Source organism: Phlebotomus argentipes, unplaced genomic scaffold (assembly GCF_947086385.1).
Source record: "Phlebotomus argentipes unplaced genomic scaffold, Phlebotomus argentipes genome assembly contig_2, whole genome shotgun sequence".
Lineage (NCBI taxonomy): Eukaryota > Metazoa > Arthropoda > Insecta > Diptera > Psychodidae > Phlebotomus > Phlebotomus argentipes.
The window spans coordinates 5,699,883-5,720,689 of NW_026776162.1; the positions used below are offsets into that span (position 1 = coordinate 5,699,883).

A 20,807-nucleotide genomic window follows, 5' to 3' on the forward strand; every position below is an offset into this window, starting at 1 on the left:
TTCGTTTTATCAATTTATCATCTCGGAATTCCTCTTTCAACTGAGTTAGAATATTTGTAAATACAATTTGGGTGATTGCTTGGCAGACATGTCTGTGGGACAAGTCTGCAATGGTTCTTCGCCACTGTTCTACGCTGCCAGCGCCACATTATTCTTACTTTCCAGTGTTCGCCGTCAATGAAATCCAAGGCGCTGCCAGCTATATCTAGATTTACCCGCGAAAACCCGATGCAAATAAACAAAATCACTAAGTAGTTAAACCCAGAATTTATTTAACGATTTCGGTAATGAGACCAGCAGCGATGGTGACTCCGCCCACGCGAAGCATGATCCTGCCAAGCTCCTTGAAGTCCGAGTATTTCTCCACGCAGATGGCCTTTATTGTCTCGATCTCGACGAGGGCGCACGAGTTGTTGCCCAGGCAGCGGGGATTCTTCTTGATCACCTCGCCTGAGCCTTTGTGCAGCTGCGCCTTCAGCTTCACGATGCTGGCAGGCTCGATGGACGATTGATGGTGCAGCAGCACGGGAAAGCCAATGGTAATCGGCACGCGCACGTTGAACACCACAATTCTGGCGCGGATTCTCGTGGCCACGGGCACAGGATTCGCCATGTCGCTGAGAATGTGGCCCACCGAGATGTTTGATATGTCCGCACCGGACAGAGAGATGCTCACTTGGTCCCCAGCGAAGGCTGAATTGTGGGAGATTTCGTCTATCTGAATCCCCTTCACTTGCACCTGCTCTCGCGACGGACACACGAGGACCTTGTCATTGAGGCAAACTACGCCCGTTTCGATACGTCCCGAAATGCACAGTCCTGAGCCGGTGCCCTTGAAAATGTCATTCACCGACAACCGGAAGGGCTTCTCCACCGACCGCTCGGGAGTCCTGAAGTTGTCTGGAAGAGAATAACTTCGCTTAAGCACGAGAAATCGGCACAGAAATCTCTCTTTCCTGTTCACTCACCGATAACATTGACAAGAGTTGGTCCAGAGTACCAACTGAGGAGCTTCTCGTCCGCAGGCGCCTTCACAAGATTCTCCCCCGTGAGTCCTGAGCAGGGGATGTACGTGATGTCGCTCTCCTTGAAGCCCGCCTGCTTGAGGAACACGCGCAACTTGCCGACAATCTCATCGAAGCGCTCCTGCGACCAATTCGCCGTGTCCAGCTTGTTCACAACCACTCCCAGCTGACTCACGCCCAGAGATCTCACGAGGAGTGCATGCTCTCGCGTCTGACCGCCAGATTCGAAGCCCGTCTCGAACTCTCCAGTCGTGGCGTCCACCACCAGCAGCGCCACATCCGCCTGCGTCGCCCCGGAAATCATGTTGGGAATGAAGTCTTTGTGGCCAGGAGCATCCAAGAGTGTCACCTGAAAGTTCACACAGAGAACAATTACCGTCAAAGTGCCGGAAAAGATGATCAAAAGCACTCACAATCTTATTGTCCGTCTCAAATCTCGAGCTCCCAACGTCCATCGTGATGCCTCTGGTTCTCTCCTCTCCCGTCTCGTCCAACACCCAGGCGTACATGAAGCTGGACTTGCCGATCTTCTTGCTCTCCTGCTCATACTTGTGCATCACGCGCTGCGGCACGTTGCCCAGATCGAAGAGCAGATGTCCCATCAGCGTACTCTTGCCGGCGTCCACATGTCCAATCACCACCATATGAATGTGACTCTTGCCCGACTTGCGCTCCTTCTGGTACATCTCCTGGGCATTGCGCTGACTCTCTTTGGCACCAGCACGACTCGGCGTCCTGCCTTCATCCCCAATCTCCGGCGTGTTGCGTCCGGACATCACCGGCGACTGGATATTCGGTGAGTTCACCTCGAAACCTCGCTTCACATTCGTCCTGTCCGTTGTGGGAGTGACGGTGACCGTTGGGGCCGCCAAGGGCTTCGTGAACTTCTCCAGCAATCTCGGACCCACGCCTATAATTGTGGACAAAGACAGAGTGCACAAGATATCACACCGGGCTCTCCTCATCCCTCTCCGCAAATCCTAACAAACTTAAGACTAATATACTCTTATCTACTAAGAAGTTAAGCGAGTGATTCTCAGAAGTCAATCATGTTCGCAGAAACTGCAAACAATAGTCATCTGGGGAAGGTGTGGCAAAATTGAACGGTTCAATGTTGTGTCTCCTCTCGAATCTCATTGGAATGTTCGGAATTCTGTTCTTCTTGTACTTTCTGCACAAAATTGATCCAATCTTTGAGTATTTTCTGCTTCTCTGTCTCAACTTCTGCCTCAGCAAGTGAGACAGATCAATTTCGCAATATTGTGTGACATTCTGAGCCAAGAAATTCATCTCAACGTCACAATCTACAAACTGAGGAACGAAGATATCATCCTCAACGGGATCTTCTTTGTCTGGAATCACTGCTGTGTCGAGAGACACATCGTCACAGCTTATCAGGGCAGTTGTGAGGTCAACAATCCATCCGGAATTGCTGTCCACTGTGCTGGCGTCATTCAGAGACATCTCCGCCACTCTCAACTCCTCCACCTTGGCAGGATGCTGGACAGTAGGAAGAGTCTTAGGAGATTCCTGGGAGACCTTCAATTTGGGCAGATTGAACTTGATTCGCTTCATCTCTGAACTGTCCTGCGACATTTTCAACTTAGGCACAGTGAATGCGACTGTTTTAGCCTCTGAACTTCCCGCTGATCCTCGAGACGTATTCAACTTTGGCATGGATAACTTCTTCGAGCCACCACTCGGTTGGTTATTGAGACGGGCTTTGATCAATTCCGAGAGATCATTGAACGATTCGCGAGCTTTGGGCAATGGATCACAATCTTACCTTGCAAAACAATCCATAGCAGAGAACATGGAAAGAGAAAGAGAAGGGTGAAGTCAATATATGCTGGAAACCACATAAACTGCGCGATTTCAGAGGATTGGGCAATTTCACCAGGCACAAGTGCACACGAGCAGAGCATTCGGGGAACTGAACGAACAAATCTTCTGGCGCTCTTTTATAAATAGCAATCGAATTTCACCACTTTGACAAATTGAAACAAGATAAAAACATGGAAGCGTGACTGTGATTCCGCGGATGCGACTGCTATGGGAAGCGGTTGAGTACCTGTTGCCAGAAACAGCCTCTGTGTTTATCATTCCCTGTTATCAGAGCCACTTGTTCACTCACCTTTCTCCATGGCGCTGCTCGCCTCCTTGTCGGGCGCCTTCGCCGAGGCCGTCGCCGCTGTCTGTGGTGCCGGATTGAGAATGCTGTCCAGAGCGCGCGTCATGTCGTACTGAAAGTGCATTATCGTCTCCACGAGGCGCTTCTCCGACACAGAATCTCCCACAATGCTCCGGATCTCGTCCATGCACGACAGCAGGCGCGCCAATTCCTCCTCTGGCAACTCCGGAAGCTGATAACTCTCCGAGTCTCTGCGCTCCTTCTCGTGCTCCTCGTCATCGCGGCCCTCGTCCTCCTCCTGAATGTCCCTGTTTGATGCCATGAAGTTCACGATGCTCTGCTGACCGCGAGCGCGATCGTAGATCCACTGCTGAGCGTCCGTGGGCGAGATGCACCCCTCGTCGTCCACCGAGTGGCCAAACACATCATCATAGCCATCGTATTCTGCAAGAAATGCGGCATTCAAGGGACATTCTCACAGGTGTATCAGGATATACGGGGTTCCGGACCTTCCTTGTAGTCCATTGACCTGACATTCCTGTGACGTGACATTTTATCTACGGCTTTTTTTGCCTCTCTAACCAAATTCACAACTATTTTTGATTCTAGTTTACACACATTATATACACCAGACACTCCTGTACGTGTTTCCGCTCAGTAGAACATGTGCAAATCCGGTAAATTGTATAAAATGTACAAAAACTCTACGCACTCACAAAATCGTCGCGCTGTCACTGCCAGCCATCATGCTGATCGACAAGGTTGTCAAACTTTCGGAAAAGCGATAAGTTGTCGGAGTGAGAGAAGCACACAAAAACACTGCGTAAATATCAGTTTTCTCAGGATAATCAATTCATTTTTGCATAGTTTGAGGTGGAAAAAGACCAAAGACTGTCCTTTCTGTGGAATGGCACTGAACATCCGGAAGATTATCACTCCTGTTTATGCAAATTACGCACTGAGGTTTGTTGTGTAACATTTCTGTTGGTTGTCCGGAAGGCGATATTGTGCTGTTATTTTGCAGATCTGTGAGATTCTTCGCATCAGAAAATGCCAAAGTAGACCCCAATTCGGCTCTCAAGTTGACTGACTCTTGTGTGAAGAGGCTCAGGGAGATTTGCACGGATGGATCCTTTCTCAGAGTGTCTGTCGACGGTGGCGGATGCTCGGGATTTCAGTACAAGTTTGACTTCGACACAAAGATCAACAACGATGATATCGTGTTTGGAGCGAAAGAGGCGAGAGTGGTGGTGGACAACATTTCCCTCGACTACTGTGCCGGCGCCACGCTGAACTACAAGGAGGAACTGATAAGATCGGGCTTTGTGATGGAGGGAAACCCGAAGGCGGATCAGGGATGCTCATGCGGAGCTTCGTTTTCCATCAAACTCGACTAGAATTTTGTGATAAATTTCAATAATTATCAATGCAAAACAGTGGATTTGTGATCAGTTGGCAAAAGTTTCGCCGAACGGGAAGACGATGGTCTTCCGCTGAGTGTAGACACTGGCGAGATTCTGGCATTTGACGCGAGTGCACGACGAGAGAATCTCCCGGAAGCGATTCTTGATGTCATCCGTGCCGATCTTGATGAGGTTTGACTCCACCAAGTGGGCATTCTGCAGGGCCCCAATGAGGCACTCGAAATGATACTTCCCGCCAATGACCAGCGATGTCGATGGGTAGTTGCAGAAGGTCCTGAGGTCGTCCTGCGATATGGCATTGTTGCGTCCGTGGCGCTTCTGGAACAGCATCTTCTCCAGCACAGCGATCTCCGAACCGTAAGTAATTCCGCCAAACACGAACGAAAAGGGAATTTCTGGAGTGAACTTGGCCAGACTGTTTATCCACACGCTGGGCGTATTCGCGCCGTTGGCAATCTCATAAGCGATAGAGAGCTTCTCACTCCAAATTGACACTGATCCTCCGTTTGAGGCGTTCAGCATTCCAATTCCCTCCTTGACCGTCCGGAAAATGTTCATCACCACAATGGGTGCAATGTCACTCCCAGCCTGATCAAAGTATGACCTATTCTGGCCCAAGACAATCGTCGGTTTTATCTCCTCAGTGTCCCGGGAGTTGCTGAACATCTTGAGATGCATTTTTGAGGCAGTGGCGAGAGCACTTCTGAAGCTCTGCTGGAAGTCCGCAGAAGATGTGAAGACTTTGTGGTATTTCTGTACTTTGGGCAGTAGCAATTCCAGGAATCTTTCTTCTACACACTCCTGCAAGAGGAGATTCCTGATCTTCCACGGAGAAGTGTTGTCGTTGAAGGACTCAACAAGGACATCCGAAGCAGACTGCAAATCGCCGGATTCCGTCACGAACAGCGTGCAGAAGTGCTTCTTGTCCTCTTGCAGAGCTGGAACGTCCTCCTCATTCACAGTCTCAACGGTGAATGCGGCCGAGATGAACTGGAAAGTCGCATTCCGGGAAGAATCCACTCTAACCTGGATTGCTTCACTGGCTTGAAGTGCCGAAAGCAAATCCAGAACAATCTCAAAGACTGATGACTTCTTTGTCCACACAAACTCCTGCACAACTCCCGACGATCTATAACTGAACTTTCCATAGTGCTCAGCTATCTCTAGGGCCTTCCTGAGATGCTCCCTTGTCACGTTTCTGGGAGCAATGTCAGCCAATTCCTCCAGTTCAGCAATCAAGTCCTGATTGCTCTTGACCAGACTCAGAGCCACATCAAAGGTTTTCTCCGTAAATGCGGTCAATTTGTAACATCGGAAGCCGGTTTTCGACTCAGCCACATCCTGGGCATCAGAGAAGAGCTTCTGCAAGGGAAGTGAGTCAGGAAAACGGCCCGTATTATCAAAAATGTGCCGAAATTACCTTCGCCTTCGCGCTGACTTCCTTGTCGAATTCCATGCTATTGAACAGTTCGCAGAGTGATTGAGCCATTGAATTTGGTCTAATTCACAAGTGATGCTGTACACGTAAGCACAACTTCTTCCACTATTGATAAAGAGTGTTAAATTTTGGGGAAGAGACGAAAGGAAATAATCAAGCGTGATAACGAGGAATTAAAAACAAGGAATCCCTGCAGAAATTTGTCCTGAAATGGGAATTGTCAATAGACAAGTCTGCTGTGATCATAAATATTTCTGTAAATGTATCACAGAATTGGTTGAATATTTCCTTCTATCGCTCATGGAGAGAATATAAAATATCACAGAGATTGATAAGATGATGTTTTTTATTGGCTAAGGAAAGAAAAGAGAAGCAAAATGAGAGGAATAAAATGTATTTGCGAGCGTCGTTCGATTTTCTGCTTTCAATCTCATGACCACTTTCTAGTTCGTCATATGTCCACTGGCGCTTCAAGCGAAATCGAGAAAGCTTTTCAGTGGAGACGCCTGGTTGTTATGTGTAATGAAGCTTTCAAGCAAACTAAAAACAATCGTTTTCAGCTTTCTTGAGTTTCTCAAAAATCCTCAGAACTGCGGATAAAACAATAAATATCGAATTATCACAGTGAATTCCTGTTACTGATATTATTGTGAAAAACTACAAAAGTATGAGCAGAAAAATACTTCTTCTCAATATAGTAAATTCCAATTTAATCACTTACCAGGTAATAAATAAAACTCCGAAGTCAAATATCAGTGCGAAATGGAGCAGCTTGAGAAATGACTGGCGTCAGACACACTTTCAATGGCATTTTCTTGGCAATATTGAATTGAATTTTTCTGAGATTGTATTCGCTTCTGCGACGAAAACAATATACACTTTATCTCAACTTCCAAAATGATTTGGATGATACGGAAAAATGTGGGGATTTTTTATAGAGATGATATAAATTAGCTCATAACGATATTTTTCTAATAGAATGGTGTGAAATGAGTGGTATTTAAATTTTATTGCCACCACACAAAGGGGATCTTTTTATAGGTCCGACAGTGGATCTTCTCGTGTGGCGAAGAATATATCGGTGAGATGGTGAATCTTGAGGTGTCCAATTTGGTTGGATAAGCGCAAGTTCCGTTTCACGGAATGCCACACAGTGTGAGCTCATTGTTGGGACATATTTTTGAGATAATTTCAAGAGCAATAAATAATTTGTCAGCACCTTTAATCGGACAAATTGTCAGCGGAGAGTAATTGCAAATCAATTTTGTTCTATAAAGTGCCACGGAGGCGCGGAGTGCCGTCAAGGCGGGGGGAGGACAGGCGAAATGGCCGAGACAGTCAGCGAAGAGAAAAATGAAGAGGTGGTTGGTGATTTCCAATTCAAGGATATTTTATTGGATTTTGCATATTTCCTCGCGTGTATTTGTCACATCGTTGCACAATAAATATATCAGCCACGGTGCTGGGTTGATTCCGATGGCTTGGCGAGTCCGAGAAGAGGGAAGAAAATGCCACAAAGGGTGTGATAGCGACTGTCAATTTCGTACAAGATACACAGATCGTGTGCTGGAGTGCTGGAAAAAAAGAATTTATTCGCGGCTGTGATCTCTCTTGGCGCGTCTCTTGTCTCCTCGTCAATTATTTATTATTAACAGTTCTTCTGTCTCCACTGACTTATGTATCTGTGTTAGCAACTGGCGCGAACGCGCGCGCGCGCGCGCTCAATAAACCGGAAATGGTTGGACGGACGAAATGGATGCAAGAAGCTTTCGGTTGATGTTCACCATCTCTTCACCAACCATTCATCGCTCAGTTGCATAGTGTCTGTTTTGTACGGCATGCAGATGAGATGCGGCGCAAGAAAAGGCCATAATCACAGTCAGTAGTTTTTGTTTTTAATGAAAGCTCTGCAATTAAAATTGGCCATAATTAAATTCAATATCGCAATTATTTTCCACGGAAACATTTCGCGTAATTTTCCACCGCATATAATGGTTCTTTTGTGCCCAAGAGCGCTGTGGTGCTATTTTTGATCACCATCAAATGCAATGCAATGATCCTACGCTTTTAAAATTTGAATTTTAAGTAACGCGCGCCCACACTTTGCTGGCAGACTTGAATGTTGTTAGGCACCAGATGATATTTGTACTTACATCCGAGAAAATGTATTGACTGGCAGGCTTTTTTATCTCCTCTCCTCCACATGATTGGGTGTTCAATTATTATTATTTTATTGTTTTGCAAATGAGCCTGGAGAGTCGCAAAGAGGGAGAGAGAGAGAGAGAAGAGGGCTGTGCTGGGTGGTGGGAGAGAGACAGAGTGCGGCACAAGAGGAACAAGAAAAGCTCCAAACAGTTGTACAATTTGTGCACAAATACACAATCTTCAATCGACGACACAGACAAGATATCAACGGTGGACGCAGAAAAAGTGTAAAAACACCTTCTATTCCAGCGACACACGATCGACACTGATTTTGTATTGGTTTTCATTCATAAATTTGTAACTTTAAACGCGTGACTTAACAACGACTTGCGTAGGATGGCTTTCGAAAGACCAGAGGCCACGCTGTATATATGCATCGCGGGCAACCATATAGCATCCACCAGCATATAACATACAATTTGTTGGTGTTTTATTTGCATTAAAGCTTCACAAAAAGATCGGTTCATTGAGAAAAACGCCAGAGAGTGGCAGAGAAAAAGGTGCTTATTAATGAATTGAACACTATGTGAATGTGTAAGCATTATGTATGAGTAAAAAGAAGATGCCAATGCGCGAGGTGGGGAGAGAAAAACAGTGTAATTTGGAAATCGCCACAAAATCTGGGCGAACGGTGTGTGTTTTAATGCATGAGGCGCCGAGGCTCTTGGCGACAGCCAACCACACGCTAATTAATTGTGTCGATAATGTCATTCCTGATTATCACACCACGTCTTGGGTGGACTTCATTCAGCGCGAGCAACCTTTAAGGCTCCGAATGCGACCCTACCCAGAGTTTTGGGCGCTCACGTGGCATAATTGGCAAAAAGCCAGCGAGGCGATGTGAAATTGTGTGCATTATGCATTAATGAATGAGCGTATGGGAAAGTGTCTTCGGGCCCGAGAGGCGCAGGTTGCTCAATGGAGGCGCAAAACAAGATGTTTCGATGCGTTTTTGGCATCTCCTTCTTGAGATGCTCCGGTGCAGAGAATTATGGCATTATTTGTACACCCAGGATTCGACGAGAAGGAAATAATCAGGCACTTTGTAGTCCAAATTGGATGGAAAAGCTCACAATGGGCTCATGTGAGTCTGCTTCTATAGTCAGAAGATCGTCTCATGTGTGGCCTAATGGATATATATATAGATATATTGTCATAAATATGCCACACTATGAACACATGATGTGATAAATGTCTTGAAATCTCCGAACAGAGTGACTCCAATTTTAATGATTTCCAAAGTGGAAACGAACAGGGAAAATGCAATGCATGGGCAGGGTTCGTCGCTTAACCTCCCAACTGAATCTTTCATTTTGCATACAATCCCATTTAGTCTCATAAATCATCTAACTGTAATTTCCATTTTTCAGTTTTCTCCACTATTTTTCATCTCCATCATCTGCATGTCATGTTCATGAGCATTGCGCACAGTCTTCCTCCGGATTTTATGGTGCACTTTTGCGCGTCTCTTGGGGTGATTTCTTGCCCAATGCCGTGGCAAGGCGATATCCGCCAGGAGACATGCTTCAGATGACGCCTAATATTTGTGATAGCAGCCAAATCCTGTGCTCACTGAGGAGGTGAGACGACAAGATTCAGTGTTCGGCGTGTGTTTGCCCATTGAGATATACTTCGTGCGCTGTTCTTTCGCTCTTCCGGAAGAGGGTACTCCTGGGTGAATTCCCATCTCAAACGCTCACCTCGCATCTCCGGGCCTCCATCGCAGTGCCTGATGGGTGTACGCTGAAGTGGCAGTAGCTCACAAAATGCACACATTCGAGAGTCATCCGCTCAGTCACTTTCATAGCTGTGAGGAAACATAAATCTCGAGAATCTCCTCGAAATCTCAAGATGAGCACAAAACCAAGCAACAAACTTGTCTATCTTTCTCCACAACATTCTCCTACAATTACATGACATCTTCTGGCACTCACTTCATCCCTTCTGCCCAACTCTCTCGCTCGCTCTCACTCCGCCGGAGCATCGTTTAATTGAATTGAAATTGCTTTATGATTGTCACATATGAGCAAAGCAAAACAGAGTGAAACACTCGGGTACTTAGGTGTCGGGAGAGCCAATCGAATGAATGAATAACGTGAGATTGAATGAGTTGTGCAATTACTGTTTTATAATAAATTACTCTCGCACACCAGTCATTCATTCATTCGCCCATTCATCCAATCTGCCACACTCTGTGCGACTCAGCTATTGGGAACTCTTTTCATTGATGACTCCAAAAGTTGTGCCACGGAGAGAAAAAAATTGTTGCGTCTTTTGTCACATCCAAAATCTCTTTTCATTAGCGAGTCAAGTCAAGGAAATCCTCTTCTCTGTGGCTGATCTTCTTTCTATTATTTACCATCCTATAGTGAAATCTTGTGTGAGTCAACGCCTGGACGACGGGAAAAACTATTCTGTGTGTGCTGCAGAAAATCATAATTCATTTATCAGTTTCCGGTGAAATCATCCAAGTGATTTCATTTATACACAACAAATAAAACTACATGGAATGGAGCGCGCGAGATGCATCATTTGCCCGGAGTTTCATTATCAATTGCTGCGCTTAAATTATATAGAGTCTTCTAAATGGTAATTTACTTGACACACCTAATTTCATCCCACAATCTTTCTCTCAATTTGTTGCCATTTTATTATACATGCACCACGATGCACATGTGTCTCTATAGGACATGCAATGAGTCTTCTATCGAGCCTCAGGAGGATGAGACACTTCGCTCATCATGCTCCATTGATGCGCCCAAAGACAAAGCCACCAAATAGGCAACACCTAAATTGGCGGAGAAATAGAAAAAGCGCATGTTGGTGTTGAGGATATTGTGATGACAAAAGCAATTTGAGGTAACAAAGGAGAAGAAAAAATCGCTAATTGGATATGTGTTCATTAATAAAACTGCGCAGACTTTAAGACACAATGTCGATCAACGCAAACCTCAAACATCATCAGTCAAGCCTCAAATTTAGGCGCCAGCTTTAATTATTCCTCAATTTATGACTCAAAAAGTGTTTGAATGAATTTAATACAACTAGGAAAACATTGGCCGTGTTGAAATATCTTTTTGCCTGCATTATATGAGAAAAATGAATTAATAAATCTCTCTATACTTGTTCTAATCAAGGTTGCAATTGTAAATCTCCATGTGTTTAAGGCGTGAAGGGTAAAAAATTGGGATGGAAGAGATTCTGAGGATGTTAGGGAATTATTTCCCTTTCACTTTGTGCCCAAAATCGCAAGATTAAGGAAGAAGATCGGAAAGTGTTGTGACTATTGGAGTGAAATGGAAGGCACGGAAAAGTGTGTATGAGCGGAGATGCGTTCAATACGGCACTTTGTAGCTCGTAAATATTGAAATGTGTATTAAAGAGCCTCTCCTTGGGTATATCTTCTTTCGCTCCGTATGATCAACAAATACAGCAGGAAGGCAACCCGTTGCCGATGGTAGAGTCACTCATTCCTCTATACCAAAAGGCCTTCTTCTCCGTGTTTGCGTTCATTTCACACACAGACCAGCGTATTAATGCGCTATCAGAAATTGTATCGCCTCGAGGTTTATTGCAATTAATTAAGCAATTTGCGCGTTAATTGAATATTGAGTGGTGTTACCGAATATTTTCACTGTCAATTGTTGACATGGTGTAAGAAAATGCGTGAAAATCCGCGCTGAAAGGTGAGATTTTTTGCAATGAAGTACCAAATGGTAGAAAAAAGTATTAAGTGCCAGCCGAGTTTCAACGGTTCAACGTATGAATGTGGTTGATATGCATATGGATATATTCATTTGGAAATGGGTATAAAAAGATTGGAGGGAGTTCACGAGCTGTGTGAGGAGATACAAGTGAAAATGAGATGGAGCTTTGGAGCGTGCGACGTTTTATTTCTCGTGTTCTTTTTGTTGTTAATTCATTCTATCCACCAATATTATGTGTGTATACATATATCGGCGCTGTGGATATAAAATGATTTTATTTATTTAAAATATACAACACCAATCTTGAATACCTGTAAACCTGGCCTTTGATTAATATTCTTCCTCCTTTGACTCATTTGTCTCATGCTTCTTTTTTTCCCCGATTCTAATCGAGAGATTTTCTGAATTCCAGTTTTCTTTTCTATGCGCCTCTTGGACAAGGGCACAAAGGGTGGCCAGGAGTCTGGCTCAATGGACGGAGTTTATGCAATAGAGTCAGATAAGCAGTGAGTGTGTTTGAAAAGTTCCACTTAATCTGACCGCAGTTGACTGTTGTTTGCAATAAGACTGTCTTGAGGTGCATAAAAATAAATAAGAGACTTTAACAAATAAAGACAACAACAGCATTGCGGTTAAAAAGTGTGCACGGAATGTATTATCAAGTTGACACTCGAATAAATCTGCGTGGGCGGTATTTAATTCACTGCAAGTAGTTGAATTAAATTGCGTAAATTTATGATTTATAAATTGCAACTGTGATTTTGCCTCTTTTGTGCATTTAATTAAGACTAATACTCCCGGAGCACTGGACAACAGAGAGTCAACAATGGGAACTGCACCGGCCAAAGAAGTCACTTTTGGCTCGCCAGAGGCTCCGGAGGGTGAAATGTGACAAAAGAGGAAGAGGTTAAGCGTTTCCTCATATCAATTGTATGAACTTAACAAAAGTGTAATGATACATAATGGCCACATTAATTCACATAAATATTTATGAGGCTAATCAAATTGTCTCTCAGGTGGAATTGTTTTCATTCTTCAAATACGTCGCTGTTTGCTGGTGTACAACAATAATTGGCATTTAAATCAATTGCCGATTATGCGTTTTTGCCTCTTGTCTTCTTCACTCCTTTGCCATCTCTTGTTCTCATGCCTCTTATTATTGCTCCTCTTATTGCTGCATTTGCATTTTGTGGGGTTCATAGATCAATTGGACTATCCATTAGTTGATGTAGTATATTTTGGGATGGATTTTTTATGGCCACAAATTACTTCCAGGAAAGGATGCTTTGTGAGAAGAGAGTTTTTCGCTTTGTTTTTTCTTCCCCGCGCTAAAATCACCTAAGCTCACCTGAAGTTGCCTTGAGAGCAGTCAGCAACTATGTTGCTGATGAGGCTGTTGAAGTCGTCTCTTCCTCATCATCAAAGTATCAAAGTCTATTGGGAAAAAAGCCTCTAATTGACGCGTGTGTGTGTGTGCGTGTGTCATCAAACGGTAGCTCATTATATCTTTATCATTTTTATGATTTTATTCGCCCGAGAGTCTTTCTTTGATTCCTGCAACATTTTAATTTCCATATCTCAATCAAAATTCTCGTGGATTCTGGCGACCCGATGATTGGTCTGTGAGTGTTTGAGGAGTTTTTATAGCAGTGCTGGAATCAATGGGGCGAGACGCGAAGATGCTGGCGGTGTAAGACGGGAAGTGTCGATGATACGTTGACCATCATCACAGTTTAGATTAACATATTAACGAGAGTCTGATTCCAATTAATTTTAATGACCGTTATCATTTTCCATTTTTACACCCAGAAGCTCAAAGACCTAGAAGTGAGTGCAAACGGTCTTATTGGCGATATCTTTAATCTTGATGATGGTGTTGTTAGTCACGGAAGATTGAACCAAAAAAGCACACCACTCAGGCTAAGGCTCAGCACTGCGCGCTAAGCAATATTTGCTGAGTTGTGCGGATAAAATAGTCGCCAACTCGAGTGCGAACAATCGGAAAAAGGTCATTATTTTTATTATTAGCAAATATGGAGTATTTAATAATATTGCATACTTGTGAATTTGTTCATTCTTGTTCGCGTGTCTCTCTCGGCATCTAACCTGTATATGGATTTCGTGGAGGTGCAGAAGAAATTGTCCGTGGTGTCTGTTGCCCTTTTGCAAAAGTGTGAACGAGGACAGGAAAAACATAATAGATTCTAAATTGTTTATTTACGCGCATTTTGCAATCATGCACCCAATAAATCATTTTCTGCATCTTGACCTTTTTTTGCTCCGCAACATCTGGTCGACCAGCTAAATTGTCCCACATTTTCATAAATTCTAAACACAAATTACTCCCTTTTTTCCCGCACAGATCCTCAATGACAGATTTCGTAAGCAAACCATCAGAGAATTATGCAGAGTCACCCATGATTTCGTAATTTACACTATTTTCCCTCTTCATTCTCTTTCCAATTTGTTGCAGCTCCGCTCTCGAGACGTCCAGCAATTATTGTAATGTGGAAAAAGGTGGATGAGGAAGAGAACAATACGGGTGGATGTCTTAAGAAAATCTCGCACTTATCTCCGAGCATAAGAGTGTTTATTGAGAAAGTCTCCCGAGGTATTTGCTTGTTATACTCGTAAATATTAATTTAATATTTATATTCACTGCAATTTTCCCGTCAATTCGTGAAATTATTATCACGCAACCGTCAATACGAGTGCGTTTAAAATCAATTTAAGCATCTTCAGCAATATAATGAATATTAAATCATTCTCCGAAGGAGATGCGATGTGTGCTAAGTCTTATTTAATAATGCTGCAAATGCAAAGCATTGTAAAAGCGCGCCAAAAAGGTCAAGCGGGTGGTTTGTAGCATTAGATTAAGCACTAATGTAACGGAACACACACGAAGAATCCTCCTTTTCCATCTCCAGACTGATGATACTTGAATGTGTCTATTGGAATTTATAATTGATGCAAAGTGTGTGCTTGCTCCTCATTGATTCACCGTGAAATTCAATATACAGTAGTTGTCGAGATGTGCGCACATTTCTTCGAGTGTTTCTCGCTCTCCGCACAATTCTCCACTCGCGCGATATGCAACAAATTACTGAATAATGTACTATTGATCTTGCTATCTCGATGGGTATTAATTATTCCCTGGCTGAATTGACCACAAGAGGGTGGAATAGGAGGAAATCTCAGCCTTTCTTCGCCCCCCTCAATGGATGTGATTGAGAGGAAGCACAACATTTTGTCATGTCCATTCGCCTTGTCAGTCAATTATTCACATGCCCTCGCGTCTCTGGGTGTCTTATCCAATTGCTACCCATTGATGTGGCTTTCCTTTGCCACAAAGAGACTCAGCGGAGGACCAACCTGAATGGCAAAGTTCCCATAATACATCATAAAGACGTCAACATGTCATCAATTTCAACTGTGATAATTTTTCCTCGGTGCCCATTCCGCTCTTCTGTGGCGAGAAGGAATTTGATCGAGGCCCATTGATTTCTCATTTGATTGATGGTTTCACGGCAGCTCGTCAATTAAACGGTTAAACCTTCAATATTCCGCTCTACACAATCTTTTTCGGATTCACATTCCTTCAGCATTAAATTGATGCAGCCATCGCGAAAGGAGGGAGAAAAAAAAGCTAAACATCTATTAGATTTTTAAAAGGTGTCTCCGAGCATCAGATACGCGACGTAATATCTATATTAGGCAGTGGATTTTATTGCGGTGAAAGTGCCACAGAGACGCGAATGGAGAATACAAGGTGCAGAGCAGAAGGGAAGCTTTTGAACATGGATGATAAGAATGTGAGGAAGAATTAATTGCGCCGAGCAACAGGCGATATTGACACAATCAATCAATGTCTATTAATTACTCACCAAATAATTCTTTAATACTTTAATATACACTCTTATGCGAGACAATTTGCATCTCAGTGCTGAGTTTTACCATGAAATATGACTGGCTATCAGTGAAATAATTGGCACATCAAAGAGAATTGATTCAATTAATTATCTCTTGCTTGATTGAATGATGTAATAAGAATAAATGATATTAAAGTAATCAATGCAATTCAATGGCCACACTTGTGAGGGAAGTAAACACTAAGACTGCGTCTTGATCGAAAAGTCACTGGTCAGCTAACGAACCGGAAGAGGATGAAATTCACCGAAAACCTTAACAATCATCCACCGAGACCTTTCCTCTCTCTCTCCCTCCCTCCCCAATTACATTTGGCTGTCGTGCGGGCTGAACATGTCGAATAAAATTTATCCAACATCCATCTAACAGCATGAATGGAGCCTTGCTAAATGTCTCTCAAAGGTCATGGTGTTGTGCAAAAAGATAATTCCCTGGAAGAGATCTGAACAAGGTAGCAAAAAAGAGATTAGGTGAGTGTGTGTTGCAGAAAATTCGCTACCGTTCCTCGTCGCGCGGATGCGAAAAGGAGGAAAAAAAGCACCAGGTGGAATAAAATTATATTAAAAAGCTACAACGATCTGCCACATTGCTTGGTGTATAAAATTTCTCGCGTGGAAGGGCAAAAAAATGGCAAAGAAAACAAATTGACAAGGATGGAGAGAGAGAGAGAGAGAGAGAGAGAGAGAGAGAGAGAGAGAGATTGGATAAAAATAGAAGTGGAGAAGAAGATATTGGCTCTTTTTTTCCCTCTCCTCAGTGCCTCCAACTCCTTAGGAAATACCCTGACTTGGCCTCAAGTCGCCCGTCTCCAGGTATATCCTGAGAGTTAATATTGGAAATGTGGTTAATTAAAAAGATAAGTTTCCGAATAATAAACATTAGCAGACGCACGGGAAATTGTATATCTGACTTGAAATGAATCTCATAGAATATTATGACTTGCTTTTTTGTCGTTTATTGGCTCATTGTTCCGTATTTTGCCCGCCGGCGAAGAGAATCAGTCGAATTTGAACTTTAACCTTTTGCAACATTATATGTATGTTTCTCACAGGATACAACATCCATTCTATGTGCCTCTCGAGCACGGCTCGCAGTACCTATGTTTTTCGGTACTTGATATAAATAATGTATTAGAGACCATGCGAACGGAGCCCAGGAGACAGACTCAATTTAATTCATCAATATATACGAGAATTCCCCAGAACACATAGCGCAGGGTGAACGAGAGAGAGAGAGAGAGAGGGAGCGAAAAGGGCGCTTCATAATGGAGAGAAGATGAAAGAGGCTTCATATTGACTTTGTCGGTTGATAATGGGCTCAGTTAAATGTGCCAAAATTGCATATTTTCGCTCCAAAATTGCGTCCTCAAAATATGAAGTTGTTTTCGGCGAATTTCGCCGCAGCAATCATCCATGTGAGGAGAACAACGCGTCTCGTCACGTTATCCCCATGGAAAAGGTCACACTTTTGTGACCTTTGACCGTTTCTGCGATACACGACATTTGTGCTTTTTGAGCCTGGAATTTCATGATGAAATCCACCCAGCGCGGGTGTCACAGTTGAGAGTGGGTGAAAAATTCAATGAATCTCCCCGGCCAAATCGAATTTCAATTGATGAATGGAATGTGAATTAAATCAGCTCAATTTCCAGCGAATGCACACGACGTTTTGCCCATGAATGGGAGTAATATTCATTGAGTGTGATGCTCTGGCGGTCTCATGATAGTGCTTTCGGTGGGAGTAATTCACTGGGAGAGATGATGGTTACCATTAGCAACCCCAATTCTGCGCGCATTAAGCGGCGTCACGCCATACATTTATTGATTTTCCACCCCGAAATGCAGCTTCGCTATCATTTTTTTTGCCCGCGACACTCACGGTCAAGGACATCTGCGACGACACAAGCGAGTCTGGGCACCTGTTGATGCCTCCAAGGAGACTCGCGAAGATCGCCAGGGTGACGTGTAAAGAGGGCAGGAAGAGAAGCGCAGTGAATAAGTAAATCAAGAGATTGAGAAACTCTATGGCTCCGGGGGGACAAATTCCCTTTCATTGATGATGTGGCGGAATGGCAAAGGGGACACGGTGTAATCGCACAGTGTTTATAAAGTGTGGCGGTAAAAAACTTGTTAATGCTGGAATTTAATCAAAAATGGTGCCTGTGGCAATTTTTTTGCAACACCACACATCCATCTGGAAGTCTCCCGATGTCTCTTCATTTCATATGCAACAAAATCTCTTGATCATGCATGAAGATTTACAATGGAGGGGGGGAGACTCTTAAATGCATTTACAGATGTTCATTTAATTAACGTAACGATATTAAAAACGAGACCATAAATACGTGAAGGGACGCTGTGCAGGTAGTTGCAGTTCGAGGTGCCAGCTATTTGCTTTCGTCTCCAATGAAGATGACTCTTTTCCTTCTGATTTCGATTGCTTATTTTGTCGTGAAGGGATTGTGCCAGAAGTGTGCGAGGAATTTGCTGAAAAGTACAGAGATTCATCGACTATAGCTAATATGCTAAGTAGCATTTTGGCCACGAAAAGGTTCCTCATCAGAATCACGCGAGACAGGTTGATGCCTTGGGTTGATGCGCACTCATTCTCTCAAGCACATCTCACCGAAGATGCTGTGTTCCAGGGTGGAGAGTAAAGAAAGGGAAATTAACAGCGATTGTGACACATTCTCATTTATTTAAATGCTCTCACTCGCACACCGTTCTTTATAATTTCATTAAGTTTGCGCTCCTTCGCCTGTCAATTGTTGGCGTGGCAGAGTTGAGCAGAAGGACGGCGGGAATGTGAGTTCTCGGAAAAGGAGTTCGCACAATCAAAATGTGATAATCAACCTGATCATTATCACCGTTTCAAATGTCGTTGTCATGGACTTAATTGCTCCATTAATGAAGTACCGAAAAGGTTATAAAATTCACCATCGCGCGTCTGCACCCTTGGCCTCGGTGTCTCACCACGGATCGGATGGACGTGGCGTGATGTGGAGAGGGAGGGTGATGATTTGCAGCGAAAATGAAAATGGTATCGATTGCACTGGTGGATTGCGAACACTCACAGTTTAATTGTTATCTGAAGAAGACATCTGCGCGTGGTGTGCGCGATTTGGCTGGGGAGAGGAAAAAAACGAGCCCCGCGATTGCGGACACACTTGGCGCCTTCACGCGGGGACTCAGGTGAGAGAACACTCTGGGGATCGCAGATGAATACGCGACAGAGATCTGATCAACGATTTGAACGAATGGCGTGCCAAATTGATATTTTGAGACACAAAAGTGCTACTGGACGCTCAAGTCGGTGTCTCCAATTTCACCAAGACAACTGATATTCCCGCCTGATAGTTACGCACCGGAGCCACTGGAAATTAATATGTATACACGGGAAATTCAGAGACACTTTATTGAAATTGAATTAAAATCGCATTAAGATATCGTTCAATTAACACAATAATCATTAGAGAATTCCCCATCGCACAAATCTCACGGGGTATCTTTGGTCTCTTCGCGATTCCTCTTCTTTAATTATCCAACCTTGTCAAACCTTAAATCTCTGAGTATCACGCAGATTTTTAAATCGTCCCTCTTTGCGCTACGATTCCCGCGCAGAATTCCAACTCTATCGGCGAATGCTTTGCCGTTTTTACGCATTCCCAGCTAAGCTGATCATCTAATTTATGTCTTCAAAATATCATGATTGAATTTTACTCAACGACCACTTATGGTGCAGTGAGTTTGCCCAATAAAAATTAATCCTCAGCACTGATAAAAGTAAATATACTGCAATATTATTTTATTGAACACGAGACAGTAAAGGCTAGAGAGAAAGCTTCTGGAGTCTGCGATTCGCGCAAAACTGTTTCACAGCTCACAAGTTAATTTACTGGCAGTCTTTGCGTGTTTTTTCGGCGCTCTTCTCGCCAATTCATTAGCTAAAGAGCCAAAGGATAGTCTTTGAGCATCTGTTTGGCCATCCAAAGCTCAAGTCACACATACACTTTACGAGCGCGCAGAATTTTTTCCCATGGCACGGAAAGGAGATGTTATGATGGAGTCGATGTGTGCAGTCAGCGATCTGCTCTAAATTCTGCCTCCGCGGGGTTTCTATCAGCAAATTAATATCCACTCAGCTCAAGTGGAGAGAGAGAGAGAGGCTCTCACATCAAGACAGTGCAGAACATTTGCATAGAGAAATTGTGCTGAAAAGTCTGTGTGGAATTAATTTGCTGGTGCCTTTGAGGGAGTTTCGGAGCATGGGTGAGCCAGAGTTCCCCTACGGAGGGAGATCAGTGTACACGAGCCCCCTTCTGCGCTAAATGGATTGATTTTGATTTAGATTTTTACATGTGCTGATTAATTTATTGACCGTGCATGTGGATTCCGTACTCTTGTCGGTAATTAATATGCGTGAATTTCGTAAATTATTGGTCTTCATCGCGCGGCACTGTGTTGAATTCTATTAACTAGATAGCCAATATCGATGTGGAATGTGCTGAATTTTAGCTAATCAATTTATTACATCACTATCACCAGATATTCCTCATTATTTCTCTATTTTTCACTCCACATCGCCACAGAAAGGAGCGATTAAATTTTTTACGGTCGCCAATGATGTAAATAAGGCACATTCGGCCACTTTTGCCTTCTCTCACCGCTATTTAAATATTATCAGAAGTCTATCAGTGACCGGTGACGATTGAAACTCCTCGACTTTAGTGGCCTATAAGATTTTTTAGCGGAGACGTGAATGGGACGAAATGCAGTAGCTCTCTTGCCCATGAGATGAAGATGAGATCACGCCATGAGACAGGTCTTGAGCCAGCAGCGAAATCTCCCTTCCCGCGCGCGCACGCCAAGAAGGAATATAATTTAATCGATGCCGCATAAAGTTAAGCCATTTAATTTTCTAAGTGTGCATTTGGCTTATCTAAAAGAGCAC

The 20,807-nt window shown here is 43.6% G+C and overlaps 3 protein-coding genes across 3 annotated transcripts; 1 reads left to right on the forward strand and 2 right to left on the reverse strand.

Moving 5' to 3' along the window:
- Positions 1 to 265: 265 nt before the first annotated feature.
- On the reverse strand, positions 266 to 3,771 carry LOC132265008 (protein HBS1). Its single transcript, XM_059765393.1, has 5 exons — positions 3,666 to 3,771; positions 3,160 to 3,600; positions 1,439 to 1,935; positions 969 to 1,374; positions 266 to 900 (listed from the first exon to the last, which is right to left on the reverse strand). The coding sequence occupies exons 1-5, from the start codon at positions 3,706 to 3,708 to the stop codon at positions 269 to 271; spliced, it is 2,019 nt and encodes a 672-aa protein (XP_059621376.1). The 5' UTR covers positions 3,709 to 3,771; the 3' UTR covers positions 266 to 268.
- Positions 3,772 to 3,820: 49 nt separating this feature from the next.
- Positions 3,821 to 4,590, forward strand: LOC132265009 (iron-sulfur cluster assembly 2 homolog, mitochondrial). The gene is made up of 2 exons (XM_059765394.1): positions 3,821 to 4,119; positions 4,181 to 4,590. Exons 1-2 carry the CDS (start codon positions 3,821 to 3,823, stop codon positions 4,551 to 4,553), a joined length of 672 nt encoding a protein of 223 aa, XP_059621377.1. The 3' UTR covers positions 4,554 to 4,590.
- Positions 4,591 to 4,604: 14 nt separating this feature from the next.
- On the reverse strand, positions 4,605 to 6,390 carry LOC132265010 (uncharacterized). Its single transcript, XM_059765395.1, has 2 exons — positions 6,001 to 6,390; positions 4,605 to 5,942 (listed from the first exon to the last, which is right to left on the reverse strand). Exons 1-2 carry the CDS (start codon positions 6,067 to 6,069, stop codon positions 4,605 to 4,607), a joined length of 1,407 nt encoding a protein of 468 aa, XP_059621378.1. The 5' UTR covers positions 6,070 to 6,390.
- Between the last annotated feature and the right edge of the window lie 14,417 nt (positions 6,391 to 20,807).

Bases quoted from the DNA above. Each gene is read 5' to 3' on its own strand.
- LOC132265008 (XM_059765393.1), bottom strand. From the start codon at position 3,708: ATGTCACGTCACAGGAATGTCAGGTCAATGGACTACAAGGAAG. The intron at 1,936-3,159 runs GTGAGTGAACAA...CCACAATTATAG, and splicing joins GAGCAGCGCCATGGAGAAAG to GCGTGGGTCCGAGATTGCTG. The intron at 901-968 runs GTGAGTGAACAG...ATTCTCTTCCAG, and splicing joins AACTCTTGTCAATGTTATCG to ACAACTTCAGGACTCCCGAG.
- LOC132265009 (XM_059765394.1), top strand. From the start codon at position 3,821: ATGTGCAAATCCGGTAAATTGTATAAAATGTACAAAAACTCTACGCAC. The intron at 4,120-4,180 runs GTTTGTTGTGTA...GTTATTTTGCAG, and splicing joins TATGCAAATTACGCACTGAG to ATCTGTGAGATTCTTCGCAT.
- LOC132265010 (XM_059765395.1), bottom strand. From the start codon at position 6,069: ATGGCTCAATCACTCTGCGAACTGTTCAATAGCATGGAATTCGACAAG. The intron at 5,943-6,000 runs GTAATTTCGGCA...CTTCCCTTGCAG, and splicing joins AAGTCAGCGCGAAGGCGAAG to AAGCTCTTCTCTGATGCCCA.